We start from the raw sequence: 21,290 nt of genomic DNA, 5'->3' as shown, positions 1-21,290 counted from the left end.
CTGGGGGGGGGGGGCAGAGGTGGGTGGGCTTCTGAGTTTATGGCCAGTCTGCGGTAGAGAGCAAGGTCCAGGACAGCAAGAGCTGTCCTCTTTAAGGCTGATAATCCTGGGCAGCCAAACATGGTGGAGCATGCCTTTACAAATCCCAGCTCTGGTGTATCAAAGTTACAGGAAATTCGGGGCAACTCAAAAAACTCTCAGCAAAGAAAAACCAAGGTCAAGTCAAGACAATAGATCAAAATTCTGACTTTGAATAGTCTCTAATTTACCTACAACTTTAAAACCCAGACACTCTCAGGTCTAGGAGATAAAGCATGTTTGTACTGTCAAGGTTAATAATATTTGTCAGCCAGGCCTGGCAGTCCACAGCATCAAGGAGGCACAGTCTGAGTTTGAGGTCATACAGGGTTACATAAAAAAGCCCTGTCTTTATAAAAGAAGGAGGGGGAGGGGGAGGAGAAAGAAAGAAAAAGAGAGAGGGAGGGGGGAGGGAGGGAGGGAAGAAAGAAAAGGAAAGGAAAGGAAAACCTCAACCCTTGGGCTGGAGAGATGACTCAGGTTAAGAGCACTGACTACTCTTCTAGAGGTTCTGAGTTCAATTCCCAGCAACCACATGGTGGCTCACAGCCAGTAATGGGGATCCGATGCCCTCTTCTGGTGTGTGTTTAGACAGCTCAAGTGTATTCATCAGACATAAATCTTTTAAAAGAAAAAATCATCCCTTGTTTCAGATCTTCACGGTAGTCACCAGTACCATGAAGTAATTATGTACAACTATTAAAAAGTTAAAATGATTGTCACACTGGTACATCTCAAAATTCAATCACTAGTTGCTATCACACTGACAGAGCATTCCCACTGTCACAGATGTTTCCTCAAGGCAGAGCTGTCAAAGTGGGTACGTGTTTCCTGTTCTTAACCTGTTACTTCAAGATGTGCAAATTTTTATTAATCTCCTACCTAAATGACCAAAAGCACAAAGACAAAAACTATTAGTCCTATGCCCTTTCCTAGTCCTATGACCATAAACCACCTGTCTCCCTTCAAGGTTGGCTTTGCCCATCTGGAGAATTAGCTGATATCAGGATGGAATCAAAACTTGAAAATAACATTCCTTTAATTGGTCCGGGGTATGGTCCTCAGGATTGAAGTTTCCCAGGGAGAACCGTCCAACAATTCGATATTTTTATTAACTATGCATAGATGCCACATTTCCCTTTTTATTTGTGCATGATTTACAGCGCTGGAAATAACATCGGGGAGTAATGTGTATAAAAACTGGAGTGCATTTCCTAAGTCTGTATTATTTTTTCTGGACAGGGTTTCTTTTCCTAACAGCCTTGCCTGCCCTTTATGGCTCAGGCTAGCCTCAAACTTAAGAAATCTGCCTATCTCTACCGGAATTATACGCTTCTACCACAATGCCTGGCTACCCAAAACTTTAGAAAACCTGACATACCTAGAACTAGAGTTAATAACAAAACACCTATCTCCACCCATGCAAGCTCCAATACATATAAAATACATAAATACATATACTCTAGACTTGCATCTAAATGGGAAGTGGTTCAAAACGTTGTAACTTATACAGCTGGAATCTCTAGCACTCACATGAAAAAAAGCAAACATGGCCCAAACACCTCTACTCCTAGGGGTAGAAATAGGCTTAGGAGATCGCTCAATGATTCCCAGCACCAACTTGGCAGCTGGCAACTATTTGTGTAACTGACCGATGATCTTCTGGCACCTGTGAGCACCTCCTACACACATAGTTAAGACATCTATTCAGGTAAAGTAACAAAACACCTGCTCCAAAAGATGTCACTTAGTTTTTCCTCTCTGGTTCTTTATGTGCCCCACATGCCCACATAGGCTCAACACACCCACAGCCTTTTGTTAATTTCATCTTTTAAACCCGTTTTATAACCTTTATGGTTTCTTTTAAGCATGCCGCGGATCAAATCCTGAACAGACTTTATACCTCAGTCCACGGCTTGCTTTTTAGGGACTAAATCTCAAACATTTGGAAAGCATTTACCCGTGTTCAAATGTTGACTGACACACATCATTTACAGGATGGTAATGAGTGGTTCTCAACATTATGTTGTGAACAGCTGTGTTATGATCCTCAAACATAAAATTTCTGTTGCAACTTCATTACTAGTTTTGCTGTAATGAATTATAATGTAAATACCTGGTTTCAAATGGTCTCAGGTGACCTGTTAGGGCTGTGACACCTTCCACAAGGGTCTCAACCCATAGGTTAAGACAAGCAACTATAGTACTGTAGAAAGAACTGCTTTTCCTTTGCAAAATGGTCTTCTAAGAACTAAAACCTAGCAACTTCCTACTACTGGGAATCAATATCATCCTACAGGTGGTTCTTGGTCAGTGAACTACAATGGCCTGACTCACCTGGCAGCCGACTTGAATGTACACTAAATGATTAATATGGACATTTTACACTCACTATCCTTTCCAGCTGGTTATTGTAACACTTGACCTTCCAAGTACCTACATTTAGATTTAAATCCATTTTCTTGGTCAAAAGAATATGAATTAAGTGACAAAATCAATGTCATTGCTACAATTTAATTTTCTTCATATTAAAGTCAGCTAAATGAGAAAACAACTGTTTCCTATTCTGTATTTACTGACCATAATGAACAAACCAGGCTAATACTCAGTGCTTACACACCTGCATGCAATTGCCAATATATACCTCTCAACTAGTTTTACTTCTTTCAGCCAGATACAGCAGTGTGGAGGTAGAGGCAGGCAGGTTTTGAGGCCAGCCTAATCTAGTTTGTTCAAGGATGGCCAGGGGCATACAAAGAAACCTCATGTCAGAAAAAGAAAATAAGGGTTGGAGAGATGGCTCAGTGGTTAAGACTGCTTTTCCAGGGGTTGGGGATTTAGCTCAGTGGTAGGGCGCTTGCCTAGGAAGGGCAAGGCCCTGGGTTTGGTCCCCAACTCAAAAAAAAAAACCAAAAAAAAAAAAAAAAAAAAAAAAGACTGCTCTTCCAGAGGTCCTGAGTTCAATTCTCAGCAACCACATGGTGGCTCACAACCATCTGTAATGAGATCTGATGCCCTCTTCTGGTGTGTCTTAAGACAGCTACAGTGCGTTCATATATAATACATTTTTTAAAAAACAATACAAAATCATCTCTATTCCAACTATATAATGTTTAATGTGTCAGTGTTTGTCTATATCTGTGTAGCATTTACACACCTGGTACCTGCTGCTGAGGGAGAAGAGGGCATTAGAATCCCTGGAAGTGGAATTACAGGTGATTGGTTACGAGCCAGCATGTGGGTGCTGGAAATTGAACCCAAGTGTGCTAAGCCAAACATTTTAGAAACCAAAATACCAAGGCCAACAGAGGGTTTCATGAAGTGAAGCCTGAATCATCAGAAAATTGCCCTATAATTAATGTTATATTCGGGTAACACCCAAGTAACAAACATGACAATTTTGTCTTGACCTCAGTACGGTTAGCAATAGCAGTCTTCATACTATAGACAGCTCATCGGAACTCTCCTTCCATTACACCCGTCCCAGTTTACAGACACTTTCTAATTCTCTGTATTACCAGCTCTCTGTAACAACTAGAAATCAAGCCTGGAGAGATGGTTCAGAAGTTGGTAGCAGTAACATCCTGAGTTCAAGTGCCAGAAGCCACATGAGGGGGACACGGTTATCTATGATGGGATCTGATGCCCTCTTCTGGTGTTTGAGCACAGCTACAGTGTACTCATGTCCAAAAACAAAACTAAAAAAAAAAAAAAGAAAATCCTTTCAGCCTCCCACCTCTTTTGTAAAAGAAACTAGAAGTCAACAAAATCTTACAATTTTGAAAGTCTTAAGACATTCACATTGTGGAATAAACCATTCTGTGAACATTTTAACTTGACAAGTTTTAGTATTAACTCATTTCAATGATCCCAGTAAAATACACTTAAACATAAGGTTCCAAATAGTTTCCAAAATATAACACTACACAGCACCAGCAATCTGAGGCCTGGGATGCCACCCTCTTCTGGCCACAGTGGGAATCTGCATGGCACTTAATGTTTGTTCCTCCTCTTAAGATTGAGGATCCTTATTCTTTTGGTGATACAAGCTATGCATGAGGTACAGAACCACACTCTCTAGTTATTTTCAGAATTCTCGAGGGCTTTCTCCAGGAATGCAGTCACCTGAATAAATGTAAAGGCAATTCCAGAAAATAGACACTCAGTTCTGAAGTAGCTGGCTCCCATCCAGCATCCTGTAAACACCATAGCTTCTAGCAGGTTTTATTAGCACTTGGACCTCTGATACTTTCTAAAAACATCTAGCCAATTCCTCAAATTAAAGAATTAAAATTCGGGCTGGAGGGATGGCTCAGTGGTTAAGACTGTTCTTCTAGAGGTCCTGAGTTCAATTCCCAGTAACCACATGTTGAGTCACAACCATCTGTAATGAGATCTGTTGCCCTCTTCTGGTGAGTCTGAAGACAGCAACAGTGTGTATGCACACACATGAAATCTTGAAATAAACCAGTCAAAACTCAAGACAGTATCAAGATTCTGGGGACAGGGATGTCCTAGGAAGCCACAATAAAAGCCATTTTTGTATTGTGCATACTGGAGTCAAGAGTAGCTCCTAGATAAATCTCTACTCAGTATTATCAGTTACATATAAATGGGACTTTTGCCTACAATGCATAGTATGAAAGCACAAACTTGCACTATATGCTATATACAGATTAGGATCTGTAAATATAGAAAAGTCTGTGTGCTATACAATATAAACACACAAGCCCCAAAGTCTGCTTATACCTTTAGCCTTATAATGTTGGGTCTTATACTAATCAAGAAAAGGAGTAAAAGCTAAGAGTATTTCACATGAATAATAACTCTCATTATAGTCTCAATTCTTAGGAAGGCAAATGCTGTATAAAACAGTAAAGACAAATAAATGCTTTCCTATTTTGAGTAACTCTTGAGGCATAGATGGAGAATCCAATAAAGGAACCTAGGTTCTAAACAGTAACTGAAACAATCAAGCACTCCATTGTCAAAAATATTTAAAATTAACACTGGTCTCAATATGACTTTTATTCATATATATGGGTATGCATGATAACTCAAGAAAACTGCATTTAATACAACCTAACGATTTGTGGAGGTTGTTATTAAAAAACTTAAGTAAATAATTGTAATTAAAAAATTTTCTTTCTTTCAAATTCCTGGTTTAATAAGGAATTGTTTATTTTTGAGAAAAAGATCCCAAACATCAGGCTGTTCACAAAAATAACCCATGGTATAACTTTAGAAAACAAATATTAAGACTATAACACTATTTTCCTGTAAGATGCATTTGACATGCCAACCCCATTCACAAAAATACATGGTTCCATTGTGTTTTAACAGTCCCACTCGTGTGAGGGAAAACACACGCCTCTAATGCAAAGCTGCTCTCAGGGTTACAGGTAAATGAGATGCCTCTGCAGTTAGGGAAGCGACTACTGCAATCGTGAACGGGAAGAACTGTACTCCCTGCATAACGAGAGATTATTTTGGAGACAGTTGATAAAAACCATACAACTTTTTATTGTTAAGTCAAAGAGGTATCAAAATTAAAGCAAAACTTACAGGGTAAGACTTAACAAAACTACTAAGGAGCATCACAGGAAGTGAAAATGGAACTAGGCGCGGGGCAATTATGAATTAATGAACACAGGAAGGATAAGGAGGGAGAACAGTGAGAATGTGCAGAAGATTCTAGGGGAGAGGATCTGGTGTTACTTTGATCTCTCACAAGCGCCTAGGTAAATGAATAATGGGTTAAGATTTCTAAGCCCCGCTATGTGCTTAAGAGTCATCCTCCCCATTGGCGCTATCTCTGTCATCTTCTCCTTCCTCAGGCTCTTTTTCATCATCCTTCAACTCCAGCTGTGAGGAAGAGACAAGTAAGGTAGAGTTAGAGGTACTCTTCTCATCCCTGAGCCCCGGCCACCCCATCTTTCCTCCTTCTTTCCAAAGGTGATCAACCACCTACCTGGTCATCCCCCCGATCTTCATTATCGTCATCATCCAGCAGGTCGCCCTCCTCAGCAGAGTCATCTGCACCTGCCTCAGACTCCATTTTCACATTAGTCTCATCTTTCTTCACAGAGGCACTGCTCTGCTCTTCTTCAGACTTTTCATTCTTCATCTCTACTGGGGACGAGAAGGACAAGTCTGTCCAGGGGCAAGTGTTGCCCACAGGATATAGACAATTCCCATTAATCATCAAAGAACAAAAGTAAAGTTTACCAAATTAATTAATTAATGCCCCTCCCAAACATCCTAATTTGCATATGCATTAAACCACCGTAGGAAGATAACCCAAACATACTTGAAATAATTGAAAGACCATTACCTGCTTGTTTGCTTTGTTCTTTTTCAATTTTTTCCAGGCTTTCCAGCAGAGAATCCACTTTTTGTTTTATCTGAGTCAGCTCCTTTTTAATGGCCTGAAGGTCATCACCTTTTACTGTAACAGAACTACAATGTTAGACTAGAATAAAACATCTTATTTACCAGTTAATGAAACTGTTCTCTTTCTAGCTACTGGGCGTCTTTGAGTTCTCAGAACCACAGGGTGATATGTTTTTCTAGTAACTACACAAAAAGCTGAAAGGATACAACAGAGGCACCAACTCCAATAGTAACTAGACCATTATCTTTAGTCAGTAAATGATTTAAAAATTAAAAAAAACAAAAAACACAAACTATGCCTTACAGTATCACTTTAACTTAAACATGTATTGTCCTGACAAAAATAGCATTCTAGGTTCGCTTTCTGGGCTTTCAACACTAACATACTGCATTATGTCTACCAATACAGAAACCTGACGAGTATGTGCTAGCTAAATTTAGTTCTTCAACATTAACATTGAAAAATTAACCAAGATATTAAGCATAGAATGCAGACTTCTATGAACACTTATACAACACTATACTTCTCCTTCCTCCCTCATCCTCCTCCCTCTCCCCTCCCCCCTCCATTGATGTTCTTCGGTAAACAGACCAATTGCCTAGTGTTGCCATGCTCTCTATTACAGGGTACAGGTGTTGTTTTAAGAGGTTAACAACCGTGTTATCTGTGTCCCTGCCTCTGTAATGCAGGGCTTAAAGCCATTACTACTCTGGCTCCAACTCTTCATTTTTGAGGAAGTGTGAACTCATTGATTTTGTAAGCTTATGTGGCAGGCAGGTGCAGGGCTATTCCTTTCTCAGCCTCCCAAGAGTTATAATAAAAGATATCTAAGATGCTCTGCTTTATACATATGCTCAGGATCCAAGGGTCTTACCCTTGAAGCAGGAATTTTTTTTTTCTTTTTCTTTTTTTCAGAGCTGGGGACCGAACCCAGGGCCTTGCGTTTGCTGGGCAAGCGCTCTACCACGGAGCTAAATCCCCAACCCCTGAAGCAGGAATTTTACCAACTGAATGTCTCACAGATCCCTCAAGTTCACACTCTAGTTACCCTCTCTGAACTCAACACTGCCCCCCCACATAAATATAAATAAAAACAAATTGGGAGGTGGTGTGTGCTGCATAAAAAAGCACTAAGCCAGGAAAAAAGAAAACAAAAAACAGCTTACACTTTCCAGATTTGGAAGAAGATCCCCGTTGTCCACTCTTTGAATTGAATCCACTTTTGCCCCTTCGTGAGGTGTTCCCCGACACACGCTGGCGTTTGGAAGGCACCACAGCTCGAGCAATGGGAGGAGGAGGAGGAACACGTGCTGGGTAACTATACATCCTGTTGGGTTAAAAGAAAAAAAGTCAAAGTGAAAAATTAACTAAAGATACAACCAGAGCCTGGTTTTCTTTTGATGTCACATTCAAAACTTATCTTGATGAAAAATGCTCCAAAGGGAAAGACTCCCCCTCACGCATACACTCAAAATAGGCTTGACTTTGAGTCACCAACACAGCATTTTTTCACCTGCTTTATATAAAGGTGCCTGCTACCAAGCTTGGTGACTAGAATGTGTGATTAGAAACACAAAAGGTGGGGCTGGAGAGATAGCTAAGCTGTTAAGAGCACTGACTGCAGGGTTGGGGATTTATCTCAGTGGTAGAGTGCTTGCCTAGCAAGCGCAAGGCTTTGGGTTTGGTTCCCAGCTCCGAGAAAAAGAAAAAAGAAAAAAAAGCACTGACTGCTCTTCCAGAGGTCCAGAGTTGAATTCCCAGCAACCACATGGTGGCTCACAACCATCTGTAATGGGATCTGGTGTCCTCTTCTGGTGTGTCTGAAGACAGCTACAGTATACTTCTATACATAATCAAAAAAAAAAAAAAAACCCAAAAGGTGACCTGTCTGACACTACTTCCCCTCTACACGTAAGAGTCCTACCATAATTGTGGGAACAACTTATTGCATGCTTGTTTCAGTATTTATTTAGAGGCATGAATGCTACTTGGAGGCCAGTCAGAATAATTTGTGGGAGTAATTGAAAAATTAAGTGTTACATGTTATTTTCTCTACTATAACCAATTTTGTTCCCATTTCAGTTTCATCAATTTCTATGGGACACTTTCTGTAGGTACTTCTTTCGAGTATAAACTGCCTGAAAATACTTGGAAATGTCCTAATACACTATGCATTAACAGTTCTACATACAGTCTCCCAGACAGCCAGCACTTTGCCCCCTCCCAAGACAAAAACAGAACAGAACTAAACAGAAACAAATCCAGAAGTTACAAAAACTATGCCAGTCACTCTTAATCTGAACTATCCTGGATAGAGACTGAAATTTCTTATTTGGAAGTCACACATTCATTTTCTAAATTTGCTAGTAGAAATACACTTATAATATAGGTCAACCAGAAGTGTATGATCAGAAAAAAAAAAAACCTCCAAAATATTCTATTAATCATCTCTTTTCCGTGTAACCACTTTAATACATACAAGCCAAGAAAATATGAAATCTTAAGGCCCCTTTCTGCACAAACAGTAATGTTTCAAACCTAGTATGTTCTGTAATCAAGAGTCTCTTCCGCTTTCTTCTGCTTTAGTTTGTTTCTTTGCCAGAAGTTGCCATCTTTCCCTAACTCAGCTTTTGATTGCTGGTATTATACATTCCAATATTCCAGTGTCATTTTTGCCCAAGTATTTTCAAACAATTCCTGTCATCTGAATTACTAAAGCTTATTCCTTACTAACACATTACCTAGGTTTGTGAGCTCTACATATGCAAATAAGTGTAAACTGAAATTTCAAAATTGTATCTATTAAAGATTAGAGTATTTGCAAATTACTTGCTAAGTGATACAGTTTAATCCGTACTCAGTTAAAGTATTGAAATAATCTAGAGAAAAGTTAAAGTATGGAATAGAGGACTGGAGTTCTGAGGTGCTACAGAAGGATACACAACTTTATATGAACCACCACTCATCTACATAATAGGCTTCAGCAGTCACACGGAGCTTAAAACCAAACACCTCACCAAGTAATGTTAAGAATGGTAAATGAAGTCTTTGAAAAAAGACAAAAGCCAAGTGTAGAGGTAGATCCTCTAATCTCAGGAGACTGAGGCAAGGAGGATCTTGGACAGACCTGGGCTACATGAGACTGCTCATATCAGTAAGAACAAACCAAGACCAAAGTCTAAACAAAGTCAAAACAAAGACCAAGTCTAAACAAAACACACATAACAAGGTCACAGTTACCTTATAGATTTCAGAAGCCTTCAAGAAGTACAGTGGTTTAGATTAAGACATCTATACTACATACAAAGAGAAGTCAATGACAGGCCCCAATATATGCAGGAGCAACAATACTGATTATAGGACTTCTGGAATCCTCCATCTGAATCTACTTTTCTCAAATTTTATAGAAAGCTAAAGATGAAAGGCTATGTAAATAAGCAAATGTAAATAGGCATCAACGATATACTTAATGGAAGAAAAATTTAAAGTCTTCCTGAATTTAAAGTCTTTCAAGCCATGAAATAATCTAGGCTAGTGTTGAACACCAATTTCATTATCATATCCTGGCTTTTACCTCAGACCAAGGGCTAAAAAATTTAACATTGTTAGAGAGATGGCTCAGGGGTTAGTCAAGAGCACTGACTGCTCTTCCAGAGGTTGAGTTCACTTCGCATCAACCACATGTTGGCGTACAATCATCTTCTGGTGTGCCTGAAGACAGCTACTGTGTAATCATATGAATTTTTTAAAAATTTAGCATTACTTATGTATGTCTCATTGTCCTTTATAGGTGTTAGATCTTTTCAAGAACATCAGTGTTCATTCCAATTTAGGGGTGAGACAGGTGTCAACTAGAATCTTAGTAACCAAACTCAGGATGCTTTTATCTCAATCCTTAAATGTTGACTTGCAAGGATGCTGTTGTTTTAAAGCAGGCGGCAGTGCTGCCCTTTAATCCCTGAGGCAAACTGTGAGTTCAAGGCCAGCTAGAGCTAGAAACATTGTCTCTAAAAACAAATAGCCATGAAATTGTAACATTAATGACCATTCATTCAGCCAAATCAAGAGGTCTCTTTCACTTATACAGCTCACCAGGCTAACTACAAAGAAACAGGATTGACGTTAGTACAATTTCACTAATAAATGAATGAGCCTCAGAATGACTCATCTTGGTTACTGTAGAGGTTACAGGACTTTGCATTCTGTACACAAATCTTGGCACCCAAACTGCATACTAAGTGGCATCTAGATCAAGGGTAAATTAACGATAATTAAATTAATTATTAATGAGAAATTAATGATTAATTTATCATTAATTAAGTTCTATACTGAACACAATTTTTGCCAGCACTCCTGTGTCCTAACTAGATAATTCTTTCAGCTCCTATTATGAGGTCTCTTGCTGCTGCTTATATCTTCCAAATGTTTCCTCATCACTCCTATAGTCAAGAGTAAGACATGCGGGGCTGGGGATTTAGCTCAGTGGTAGAGCGCTTACCTAGGAAGCGCAAGGCCCTGGGTTCGGTCCCCAGCTCCGAAAAAAAGAACCCCCCCCCCAAAAAAAAAAGAGTAAGACATACAATGCAACTGGATAGGTGGCACACACCTTTAATCCCAGCACTCAGGGAACTGAGGCAGGAGTTAGAGGTAGGCCTTATTTGTAAAGTTAGTTTCGGTACAGGCAGGGCTATCACAGAGAAATCCTGTCTGGAAAAATCAAAAGATTTAAAATATTAATTTAAAAAAATCCCTAGGGTCGGGGATTTAGCTCAGTGGTAGAGCGCTTGCCTAGCAAGCGCAAGGCCCTTGGTTTGGTCCCCAGCTCCGGAAAAAAAAAAAAAAGAAAAAAAAAGAAAATTCTGAAAGACAGACAACTTTTATACAGTGTCTCCTAGGGAATTATTTTGATTACTTATTCTTAAGACATCTAGAAAATATTAATATAGTTAGAATCTGAGGTGTGTGTTTTCTAACTTGATAAAGAAAACATATGCATTAAAAGTCATAAAATTCTCTAAAGTCTCAAAAACTTTAAGAGTTAATAGTTAATAGAAGGTCAGCATAGCCTACTGAATGAGTTCCAGGTCTACACGTGCTATATAGTGTAAACGAAACACAAGGAGGAAAAAGAATATAAATAAAGCTAGGAATGGTGAATATACCTCTAATTCTAGTTGCTGGGAGGTGGATATAAGAGCTTAATATCACAATAGAGGAAGTATCTTCTGTCTGTATGGATGTAGTACCTGTTAATAATAATCTGATGATCTGTTGATTGGGCAGGAAATAGGAGGTAGGACATCCAGCAGGCAGAAAGGATTTGGTAGTATGAGACACAGAATTGCTCAGAAAGATGTGACAATGGACACATGGTATTTGTGCACAGGTAACCAGCCAGAGAGCAGAATGTATGTTAGGGTAAATGGGTAATAAGTTATGATCTAGTCAGAGAATTGCCTAGCTATAAGGCCAAGGTATTTGTAAATATATTGAGTATGAGTCTTACTTAGGGACCATGAAGCTGGAAGAACCAGGAACAAATCTATACAAAATAAAGTCTGTTTGTGATGCATAGCTAATGTACTGTTTCCTGTCAGAAAATAAACTGCTTTGACTCTCCCTGCTCTAGCATATTTGCAATGTGCTTGATCTGCTGATACACTTTATTGGTGGCAGACACTTGTCACTGATTTTGTAGAAAATCAGACAAGAACATGAGGTTCTGTGAATTCTTTCTTACATCTTCTTCAACAAGCTATATTTGAGCAAAAGTGTACGTACCATTTGTATGTCCAACACCTTAGTGGTAAAGTATTAATTTTATTTTGGTGGAAAGCAGCATTTGAAACATATCATTTATTACTTGAAAAGGAAAAAAGTTAATGACTGGCTTTCTAACTAACCAACTAAATAAATAAGCCTCATAAATACCTGTCATAATAATCGCGTTGAAAGTCATAATCCAAGTCAAATGAGGAACTGAAAGATAAATTTCAAAAAGATTATTTTGGAGCTGCTGTTAATTCAAAAGGCAGGTGGGGTGAAAACAGGCCAAACAAACCACAACAAATAGATCAGTAAGATTAGCAACAGATAATCCCCACTCATTCAAACAAATCATTTGCCCTCCATGTACTCTTAGACACTGGACATGCAGTGATTAACTTAGCAATACAGAAGAAACAATACAATTGCCACACCACAACTGCCCTTCCTTATTTTCCAGCTTCCTAGAACATAGCAAATTCCTCATTTTATACTATACACACAGAGAATTATTCCTAAACAGCAAAAATCTCAGAGCTAGGAAACAGAACAGAGAGGGAAGTATGCTAACACAAGTTAATAAGAATTACACTTTTGCACATAGAAAGCACATTGCATTAACCCTCCCCACATCCAGAAAACACAGAGAAGATGCCCACTGATGGACACAATGCAGTTATAAATAATAAAGTTCCGGACCTGAGTAGAGGGGACGGAGAAGGGTGTTCTGGTACTGACCCGTACATCTCCGCTGCAGATCGTTTCACACCCGCTTTTCCTCGGTTCACTTTTGGCTCTGCAGCCAGGTTAATATCTGGAAAAAAAGAAAAACAAAGCCAAATAGAATTAAAACAACAACAACAACAACATAACCAGGCTGGAGACATGGCTCAGCAGTTAAGAGCACTGACTGCTCTTCCAGAGGTTCTGAGTTCAATTCCCAGCAACCACATGGTGGCTCATGGCCATCTGTAATTGTAATGGCATCTGATGCTCTCTTCTGGTTTGTTTAGAAAAAAGGAAGCAACCCAAAAACTTCATGCCAATGAAACTGGGCTCTATATATTCATAGCAAACCTAAATCCTTTGTTATCTAACGAATAATCTTCTAACATTAACTTTCCTTTTCGCTTAGAAAAGGTTAAGCTTTTACAGGTCTAGCCTGTCATTTCTCTACAGTTAGATACCAAAATGTCCTATCCTAACATTCTCTTTGCTGTTTTGTTCTCTACCAACAGTGGATAATAGTTTCTATCCTTGCAAACTGGTCAGCATTTATATTTCAGTATGGAGATAAATTAAATAAAATACAAATGGATTTTTCCTTAATTGCATATTAGGCACAACTAGTATGACCTAAAGCCAACTAAAAAACACAGCCAAACATAGACTGTACTAGATCAGACATTACCCATGAAAATAACCGAGAGAATTCATTAAAAATTTCAAGTCCCAGAGGCTATACATTTTGATCCCAGCAGAAGCAGGCTGAATTCAAGGCCAGGCAGAGCCACTTAAGACCAGCTCAGTGGTAGAGCGCTTGCCTAGCAAGTGCAAGGCCCTGGGTTCGGTCCTCAGCTTTGAAGGAGGAGAAAAAAAAAAAAAAGAAAAAAGAAAAAGACCAGCAACCTAGCATTGTTACCAGAAAGCTTACAATCAGGGAAGGTGTTATGTAGTTTTAATACATTCAGGCTTGCTTTAAAAGATCAACTTGAGCCAGGAATGATGGCATACAGCTTTAATCTCAACACAATTGGAATTCAAAACCAGTGTGGTCAACATACTAAGTTTCAGGACAGCAAGGGGGTTAAAGACATACTCCCACCCCTCCAGGGAAGTATCTTGGTTAAGTGACCAGTATACTGATGATGTGGGAAACTAATAGAAGCAAAACAGTTAACTGTGTTAGTGATTCTGTGGAGGTGTCACTTGAAAAATGTTAGCCTATATAAAGCATTGACAGAAACACATAAAAGGGCTACAGCTGAGATCTGTGGCAAAACAACTCTAGTATGCCCAAGGGTTAGGGAAGGAAAAAAAGTATAGAACTGCATACATTTGGGGTGAATAGTACAACGACATTGTGCAGAATTTATGAAAAAAAATTATTGCACACCGGCCAGAGGCCACAGTAAAATCTGTGATTGTTATTTCTCTTCTTCAACCTTGTGGGATCCAATATTGAACTCAGGTTTGACAACAAGTGCCATCCTAAATAAATGATTAAAAACAAAACAAAAAGAAAAAAAATCACCCACAACACATTTTTAGTACCACTACACCAGATCTGCCAAAATTGCAAAAACATGATACTAGAAAAGGAACATGCTAAATAAAAGGGAAACAAGCAATTACAATCTAGAAAATCTAAAGATTTCTTCAACAAATAAGCGGCATAAATTTCATCATTTTACTGTGTGCAAGAATTAAGAACTAAGTGATTACTTATTAGCCTGTGTGAGATTATAAATCTGACAAGAAGCAAAGTTTGATATTCATGTACAAAATGCATACATAATAAAGCCCAATATTTAAGAAGAAACAAACCAATATTTAGGATAATGAACTTTTAAAAACTCACCTAAAACCTGGCCAGCAATCATTCTGCCATCCTCTCCAGCTACAGCAGCTCGGGCATTTCTTTCATTAACATACTGGACAAAGGCAAAGCCCTTATGCACAGAGCAACCCACAATTTTGCCATACTTTGAAAAGATGGCCTCCACATCAGACTTCTTGACCACCAGAGTGTTGAGATTCCCAATGAATACACGGGAATTCATGGATCGAGGATCTGTCTTGTTGGTAACATTGCTAGCCATCTCCTCTGATAGTAAGGTTTCTCACAAAGCTGAAAACTGGAAGGAAAGAGAAGCACATAGATTAACAGATGTTATTAATGTTTCTTTTGAAACAGTTTGACTATCCAGTTTCATTTAGTCTCATAAATATTAATACCCTTTTATCCATCTTACTGGCAACACAAACCTCCTATATAATTAATTCGAAATGACCCTCCTGAAAATTGAAGTCCTGAAGCAATTCATGAGAATTCTCCAAAACCTTAACTACACCAGTTTTCAGCCTGTTTTTTGGCTTTCCTGGTTGTTAGAATCCTATAGTTAATTCTAAGATATTAAGTCTTAATTTTCTAAAAATTAACTATCCCCAAATTCTACACTGAAATATTATCTTCAACTATACTCAATTATACTCCCAATATACAAAGGCAAATATTTCAAACTCGTCAAAGTATTCACTTGGATTTAGCATATGCTAGGAAGTATAAAGCCATGTATCCATAGGGTACAATTACTTAATTTTTACATCTAGAATATTAATATTGGATGGTGATGATGATAAACCAGCCAAGCAAGACATAGAACGCTAAGAAAATGCAACTTTTGCAAGTTTTGGTTTCTTCTAGACAGCTCTAGTCTAGCCAAGCTGGCCTGAAAACTGAAATTCTGAATACTTAGGATCCTGGAATTTTTTGTTTGAGCAAAGAGTTCTCATTGTGAAGACTGTGTAAAACCCAAACCTCTTAAAATGACAATGGTTTCACAGACTATCCACTGATGTCCTTTCCTAACAGTAATTAATTTATAGACCCCTATTTTGAAAAGTAAAGAATCTTTATATTTGGGACTAGTATTTTTCATCTTTCCTATCCTGAAGTAAACCATGACAAACTAAATTCTCAATGGATGTTTTTCTGTATGTTTCAAGAACACAACCGATATAGCTCACTGCTATTAAAATTTTTACTAACTAGTTCAATAATTTTAGAAACCAAAATATTTTCAGGCCACATTCTAGCATGCATGGTTTGCTTTAATGTAGAAGTCAAAGAACGACTGTCAAGAATCAGTTCTCTTTTCAAGTTGAAGTTGTCAGGCTTCTGCAGTAAGCACCTTGCCCACGAAACGTTCTTGCTTACCCATACACTTTACTAAGATGAAGGACAGGTCAAATACTCCATGATGCATACAAAATAAAGAAATGTCCTAATTTCAGGCAGTCATCACCAAAACTCCAAAATGGTTAAGAAGAGTCAAATATTACACATTACTTATGAGCTTTGGAAGAAGTATAAGGAAACACTAAACATTGCTGGGTAGTAGTGGCTGGCACAGGACATTAACTTAATCCCAGAGCTGAATAAACAGGTAGGCAAAACTGAATTTAAGGCCAGCCTGGTCTACAGAGCAAGTTTCAGAACTCCAAGGGTTATAGAGAAATTGTGACTAAGGGAAACACATGGGAAACAAAAAACAAAAACAAAAAAAACCTGTCATCTAAATATACTGTCACTGTCCCCAGGTAATGCAGTACACATTAAAATGCCCTTTGATGTTCTGAGTATGTAGTATCTCATCCTTTCTTTTAGATATATGGAGACAAAACTAGCATTAAATTCATGATCCTATTTCCCTGAGTACTTAAGATTATAGGTGTCATATTTTTGATAAGTTTAAGGATCATTTACCTGTAGTTCCCAAAAGTAACCAAGGTTCATCTTATAAATGAAAACTTAAAAAAGAGAGCCTTCCAAAGTGTGCTGAAGTCTCTGGTCCCTCATCTGGTCCCTGTGTTACATCATCTGCCAAATAAATTTTTTATCTTTTATTACGACCCATACAAATCCCTAGCTATGGCAGTCTTTAAAAAATTAGAGACCAGCCTAGTCTACAGAGCCGAATCCAGGACAGAGAAACCCTGTCTTGAAAATAAAACAAAAAGATACAGATAACTTTTAAGCAATATTAAGAACGTTGACATGGGGGTTGGGGATTTAGCTCAGTGGTTAGGCGCTTGCCTAGGAAGCGCAAGGCCCTGGGTTTGGTCCCCAGCTCGGGGGGAGAGAATGTTGACATGGGGGACTGGAGAGATGGTGAGTGGTTAAGAGCATTGACTGCTCTTTCAGCGGTCCTGAGTTCAATTCCCAGTAACCACATGGTGACTCACAATCATCTTTCATGAGATCTGATGCCCTCTTCTGACAGTTACAGTGTAACCACATACATGAAACAAACAAATCTTTATTAAAGAATGTTGACATAGCTCAGCAAAGTGTAGGTAGAGACAAGGTAAATAAATCTGCAGGCTCAAGGTCAGCTTGGTCTAAACAGTGTGTTTCAAGTCAGGCAGGAATATGTACCGAGAACCTGTAAACAACTATTAAGTAAACAAACAAGTACTACAAAAATTCTTTAAGCAATACATAAATATGACCTGGAGATGTAGTGGTAAAGCACTTACCTAGCGGAAGAAAAGCGCTTGGATTACTACTCTCTAACATTAAAAGCCACCAATAAATAAAAAAAATTAACAGGGTATAGATGAGGTTCACAAAAATTATACACCTAGGACAACAGGGTTCAGTGAAATGTTACCATAGAAAAACCAAGACCCTTCAGGACTAAAAGGACACTCACATTAAAGGGGGAAAAAAATCTGATGTCCTGAAACCTGGAGATCTAGGTCCACTTCAAGACTCTTTAAACCATGGGTGCAAGCAACTGTAGATGACACCCCAGTAACCTCTTGCTTCTACCAAAATGGTTATAACACATTGGTTTGTGATTAACCTTCACTAAAAACTAAAGGCTGAACAATAGGACATATAACCTCAGCAAGCAAAGGCCTATAGGTCTTAAGCACTACCTCAACCCCCTATACAAAAAACACAGGTTCAACTGTTCTTGACTTTTCAGGGGTTGGGGGTAAGACTGAAGCAGAATTTTTGTCCATCTGATCTTACCCTGTAATAACACACAGTGAATTCCAACCCACTGTGGAATAGTCTCAATGACAGGGGATGGAGTTCACCTTAAGAGTTAGGTATATATATTTCAACCAAAATTTCAAGGCCCCGTGTCTAATGTCCAGTTTTCATGTATTTTCCAAATTTTCAACAATGCAAATAGCCAAAATTGCTAAAGACTTAACAAGTTCTACTGTCACTCAAAAATGTCTTCTTAGGTATAGTGTATGGGTTTAGGGACAATCACTACCACTCAAGTGGCAAATGGATATGACACTTCAAAGGTCAGCATTGTCTACATTAAAAATGTGTTTTAGGGGGCTGGAGAGATGGCTCAGCAGTTAAGAGCTGCGAATGCTCTTCCCGAGATCCTAAGTTCAATTCCCAGCAACCATATGGTGGCCCACAAACATCTGTAATGAGGTCTGGTGTGTCTGAAGACAGCTATAGTGTACTCGTATACATTAAATAAATAAATTAGGGGTTGGAGATTTAGCTCAGTGGTAGAGCGCTTGCCTAGGAAGCGCAAGGCCCTGGGTTCGATCCCCAGCTCCGAAAAAAAAAAATAAAAATAAATAAATAAATAAATAAATAAAATGTGTTTAAGGTTCATGTATGTAGCAATATATATATATGATAAAAAGTATTTTCTGCAGACAAAAAGATACAAGTCTTTTTCTATTAGGCATATAATACAATTCTCTGCTTTGATCACATAGATTAATCATGTTATGGCAATCAGCATGTCAAATTGAGTCAGATTAAGCAAATTAGAGCATTTCTTTAAATTACTCTTACAACCTAAACTAGCCTACATTCATATTAGATTAAAAACTACTATCTAATGTACTGTACATACCTATGACGATATCTTATTATGTAACACTGGCTGCCATTTAATTCTATGTAGGCCAGTTCTGTCCTCAAAAAAATAATTTCTCCTTTCTTGGGAAATATTTTATCAGCATGCCTGATTGTCTGCACATATATATGCCTGTATGTTCTCCTTTGTGCCACTGCCTGTGGTCAGAAGTACCTTCCCTGGAACTGGGATTGTGTATGTATGGGTGATGGAAATCAAATCTGGATTGCCTGAAACCCCAAAGCCACAATTAGTGACACAAAATTGCATCAATAAGTTAAGTTTTCTAAAGAAAATGTATTCAAGTGTTTAGTTTTTCACATCATCCTGTTTTTCAAGACTCTTGAACATAAGGAATTTCATTTATGGCAACCATTAATATCTGAATTTTTATTTCTCCCATTTTGCCCTGATATCCTTAATTTCCTTTGTTGAATGTTCACAATTGATTTGCATACTCTCTGGCTCTTTTCTTTGTATGCTGCCTCCTATGCACCTTTATTCTACCATTACTGTCTCCCCTTATCTTTTCAAAGGCTAACGGAGGCCAGAACATCAAGTTTAATTTTGTAATCACAAGCCTCCATTATTGTCCTGTGTCAATATACACCTTTTATCCCAAAGTTAGAAGGGGGTTTAGATCTCCAGGCATATCTAAAGTCACATGCTAGAGAGGGAAAGAGAAGTAAAGAGGAAGGGATAACAAATGGCAGCATTAGTCCTCTTTAAAATGTCACAATGGGCAGAGCAATCAATGATGGCGAATGGCTTTAATCCCAGCACTCAGGAAGCAGAGGTAAGTTGATCTCTGAGCTTGTGTCCAGCCTGGTCTACAAGGAGAGAATCCCTGTTTCAAAAAACAAACATAAAAAACAATAAAACAATTTAAAAAAAAAAAAAAGAGGGGTTGGGATTTAGCTCAGTGGTAGGCGCTTGCCTAGGGAAGCATAAGGCCCTGGGTTGGGTCCCCAGCTCAAAAAAAAGAACCAAAAAAAAAAAAAAAAAAAAAAAAAAAAAAAGTGTGTGCTGCTTTTCCATATGACCAAAGTTCAGTTTTTAGCTCCAGGGACTTAACACGATCTTCTGGCCTAATCGGAAAATTTTGATTATGTCCTATACACATGATGAATGAATGAATGAATGAATGAATGAATGAATGAATGAATGAATACCAGCTTTAAAAATGGCACAAAGCCAGGTAGTGATGGAGCACACCTTTAATCCCAACACCTGGGAAACAGAAACAGACTGACCTCTCTCTGGGTTCAAGGCCAGTCTGCTCTACAAAATAAGTTCCAGAACAGCCACAGCTACACAAAGAAACCCTGTGTCCAAAAATAATCAAAAAGGACACAAAACATAAAGTACAATGTAAATATGAAGTCTTTAAAATTTGCTAGGCACAAAATGGTTTTGGAAAAAAAAAAAAAGCCTTACCCTGAACTAGCTTGACAAAACCACCACCTATATATTATACCAGGAACAAAGTTTACTGGACATTATATTAATGGAAACAGTAACTCTTTAAAATAAATAAATAAAAACCCTGTCATAGGAGGTCAAGCCGGGCGCCTATTTCTGGCCCACCTGGTACAAGTTGTGGCTAGCATATGCCATCCACCACCCTAAACTCTATTTCCAGCTCAGAGGCAGAGATGATCTTCCCGAACTGCCTTTCTCTATATAGCCATTTTGTTTACCTGGGCCTTTCTTTATCCATCCTTTACCCTCCTCTGCTCTCTTACATGGCCCAGCTATGTACTCTATTTTATCTACAACAAACTTCCTCCACCTTACCTAGGAACAATCATATACTTCCTTTGTATAGATTTAATACATTCAACCTAGTTTCAAAACATAGGTTTGGGCTGGGTGTGACTGCCTCAGGCTTTAATCTACTATAGGAAAGCAAAAAACCTGAGTCTTAAACCAGCTGGGTCTACACACTGGTTTCCAGGACAGTCAAGGCCATTATTAAGAGATTGTTCTAAATAAGCTTTTTAAAAAATTAACTTCGGGGTTGGGGATTTAGCTCAGTGGTAGAGCGCTTGCCTAGCAAACGCAAGGCCCTGGGTTCTGTCCCCAGCTCCAAAGAAAGAGTATCTTGAATGTCCCTGGATGTCCTGATATTAGTTCTGTAGATCATGCTGGTATCAAACTCAGAGGTCCTCTTACTTACCTCTGTTTCTTCAGTGTATTGGGATGTGTTCACCATCACACCTGACATAAAAATGCTATTTTTATGTCAAAAAAAGGCTCTACCACTGAGCTAAATCCTCAACCCCCAAAGATACTCGATAACAAAATTATCTCCTATGTAGGGATGTTTTGTCTGCATGACTGGACACCACTTCTATGTCTGGGCCTGCAACTAGAGGCTTCACAGTCCCTATGACAGCAGTGAGCCACCACTTGGGTGCTGG

General features: G+C 38.6%; 1 protein-coding gene across 12 annotated transcripts in view; it reads right to left on the bottom strand.

Annotated features, from left to right (window-relative positions):
* Positions 1-5,234: 5,234 nt before the first annotated feature.
* Positions 5,235-21,290, bottom strand: part of Hnrnpc (heterogeneous nuclear ribonucleoprotein C) — a 29,135-nt gene continuing 13,079 nt past the window's right edge. For 4 of the 12 annotated variants that reach the window (XM_032917827.1, XM_032917828.1, XM_032917830.1 and 1 more), the window contains 7 exons: positions 14,820-15,096; positions 12,938-13,052; positions 12,404-12,451; positions 7,639-7,799; positions 6,413-6,526; positions 6,050-6,231; positions 5,235-5,943 (listed from right to left, as the gene is read on the bottom strand). In XM_032917827.1, the coding sequence (XP_032773718.1) occupies positions 5,863-5,943; positions 6,050-6,231; positions 6,413-6,526; positions 7,639-7,799; positions 12,404-12,451; positions 12,938-13,052; positions 14,820-15,060 (942 nt within the window). In that variant the 5' untranslated portion in view covers positions 15,061-15,096 and the 3' untranslated portion in view covers positions 5,235-5,862. The remainder of the gene's footprint in view (positions 5,944-6,049; positions 6,232-6,412; positions 6,527-7,638; positions 7,800-12,403; positions 12,452-12,937; positions 13,053-14,819; positions 15,097-21,290) is intronic. The other 8 variants (XM_032917837.1, XM_032917835.1, XM_032917838.1 and 5 more) reach the window with 5 other exon arrangements.

This window comes from Rattus rattus, chromosome 12 (assembly GCF_011064425.1).
Source record: "Rattus rattus isolate New Zealand chromosome 12, Rrattus_CSIRO_v1, whole genome shotgun sequence".
Taxonomy (NCBI): Eukaryota; Metazoa; Chordata; class Mammalia; order Rodentia; family Muridae; genus Rattus; species Rattus rattus.
This window is presented reverse-complemented; position numbering and strand designations above follow the sequence as displayed.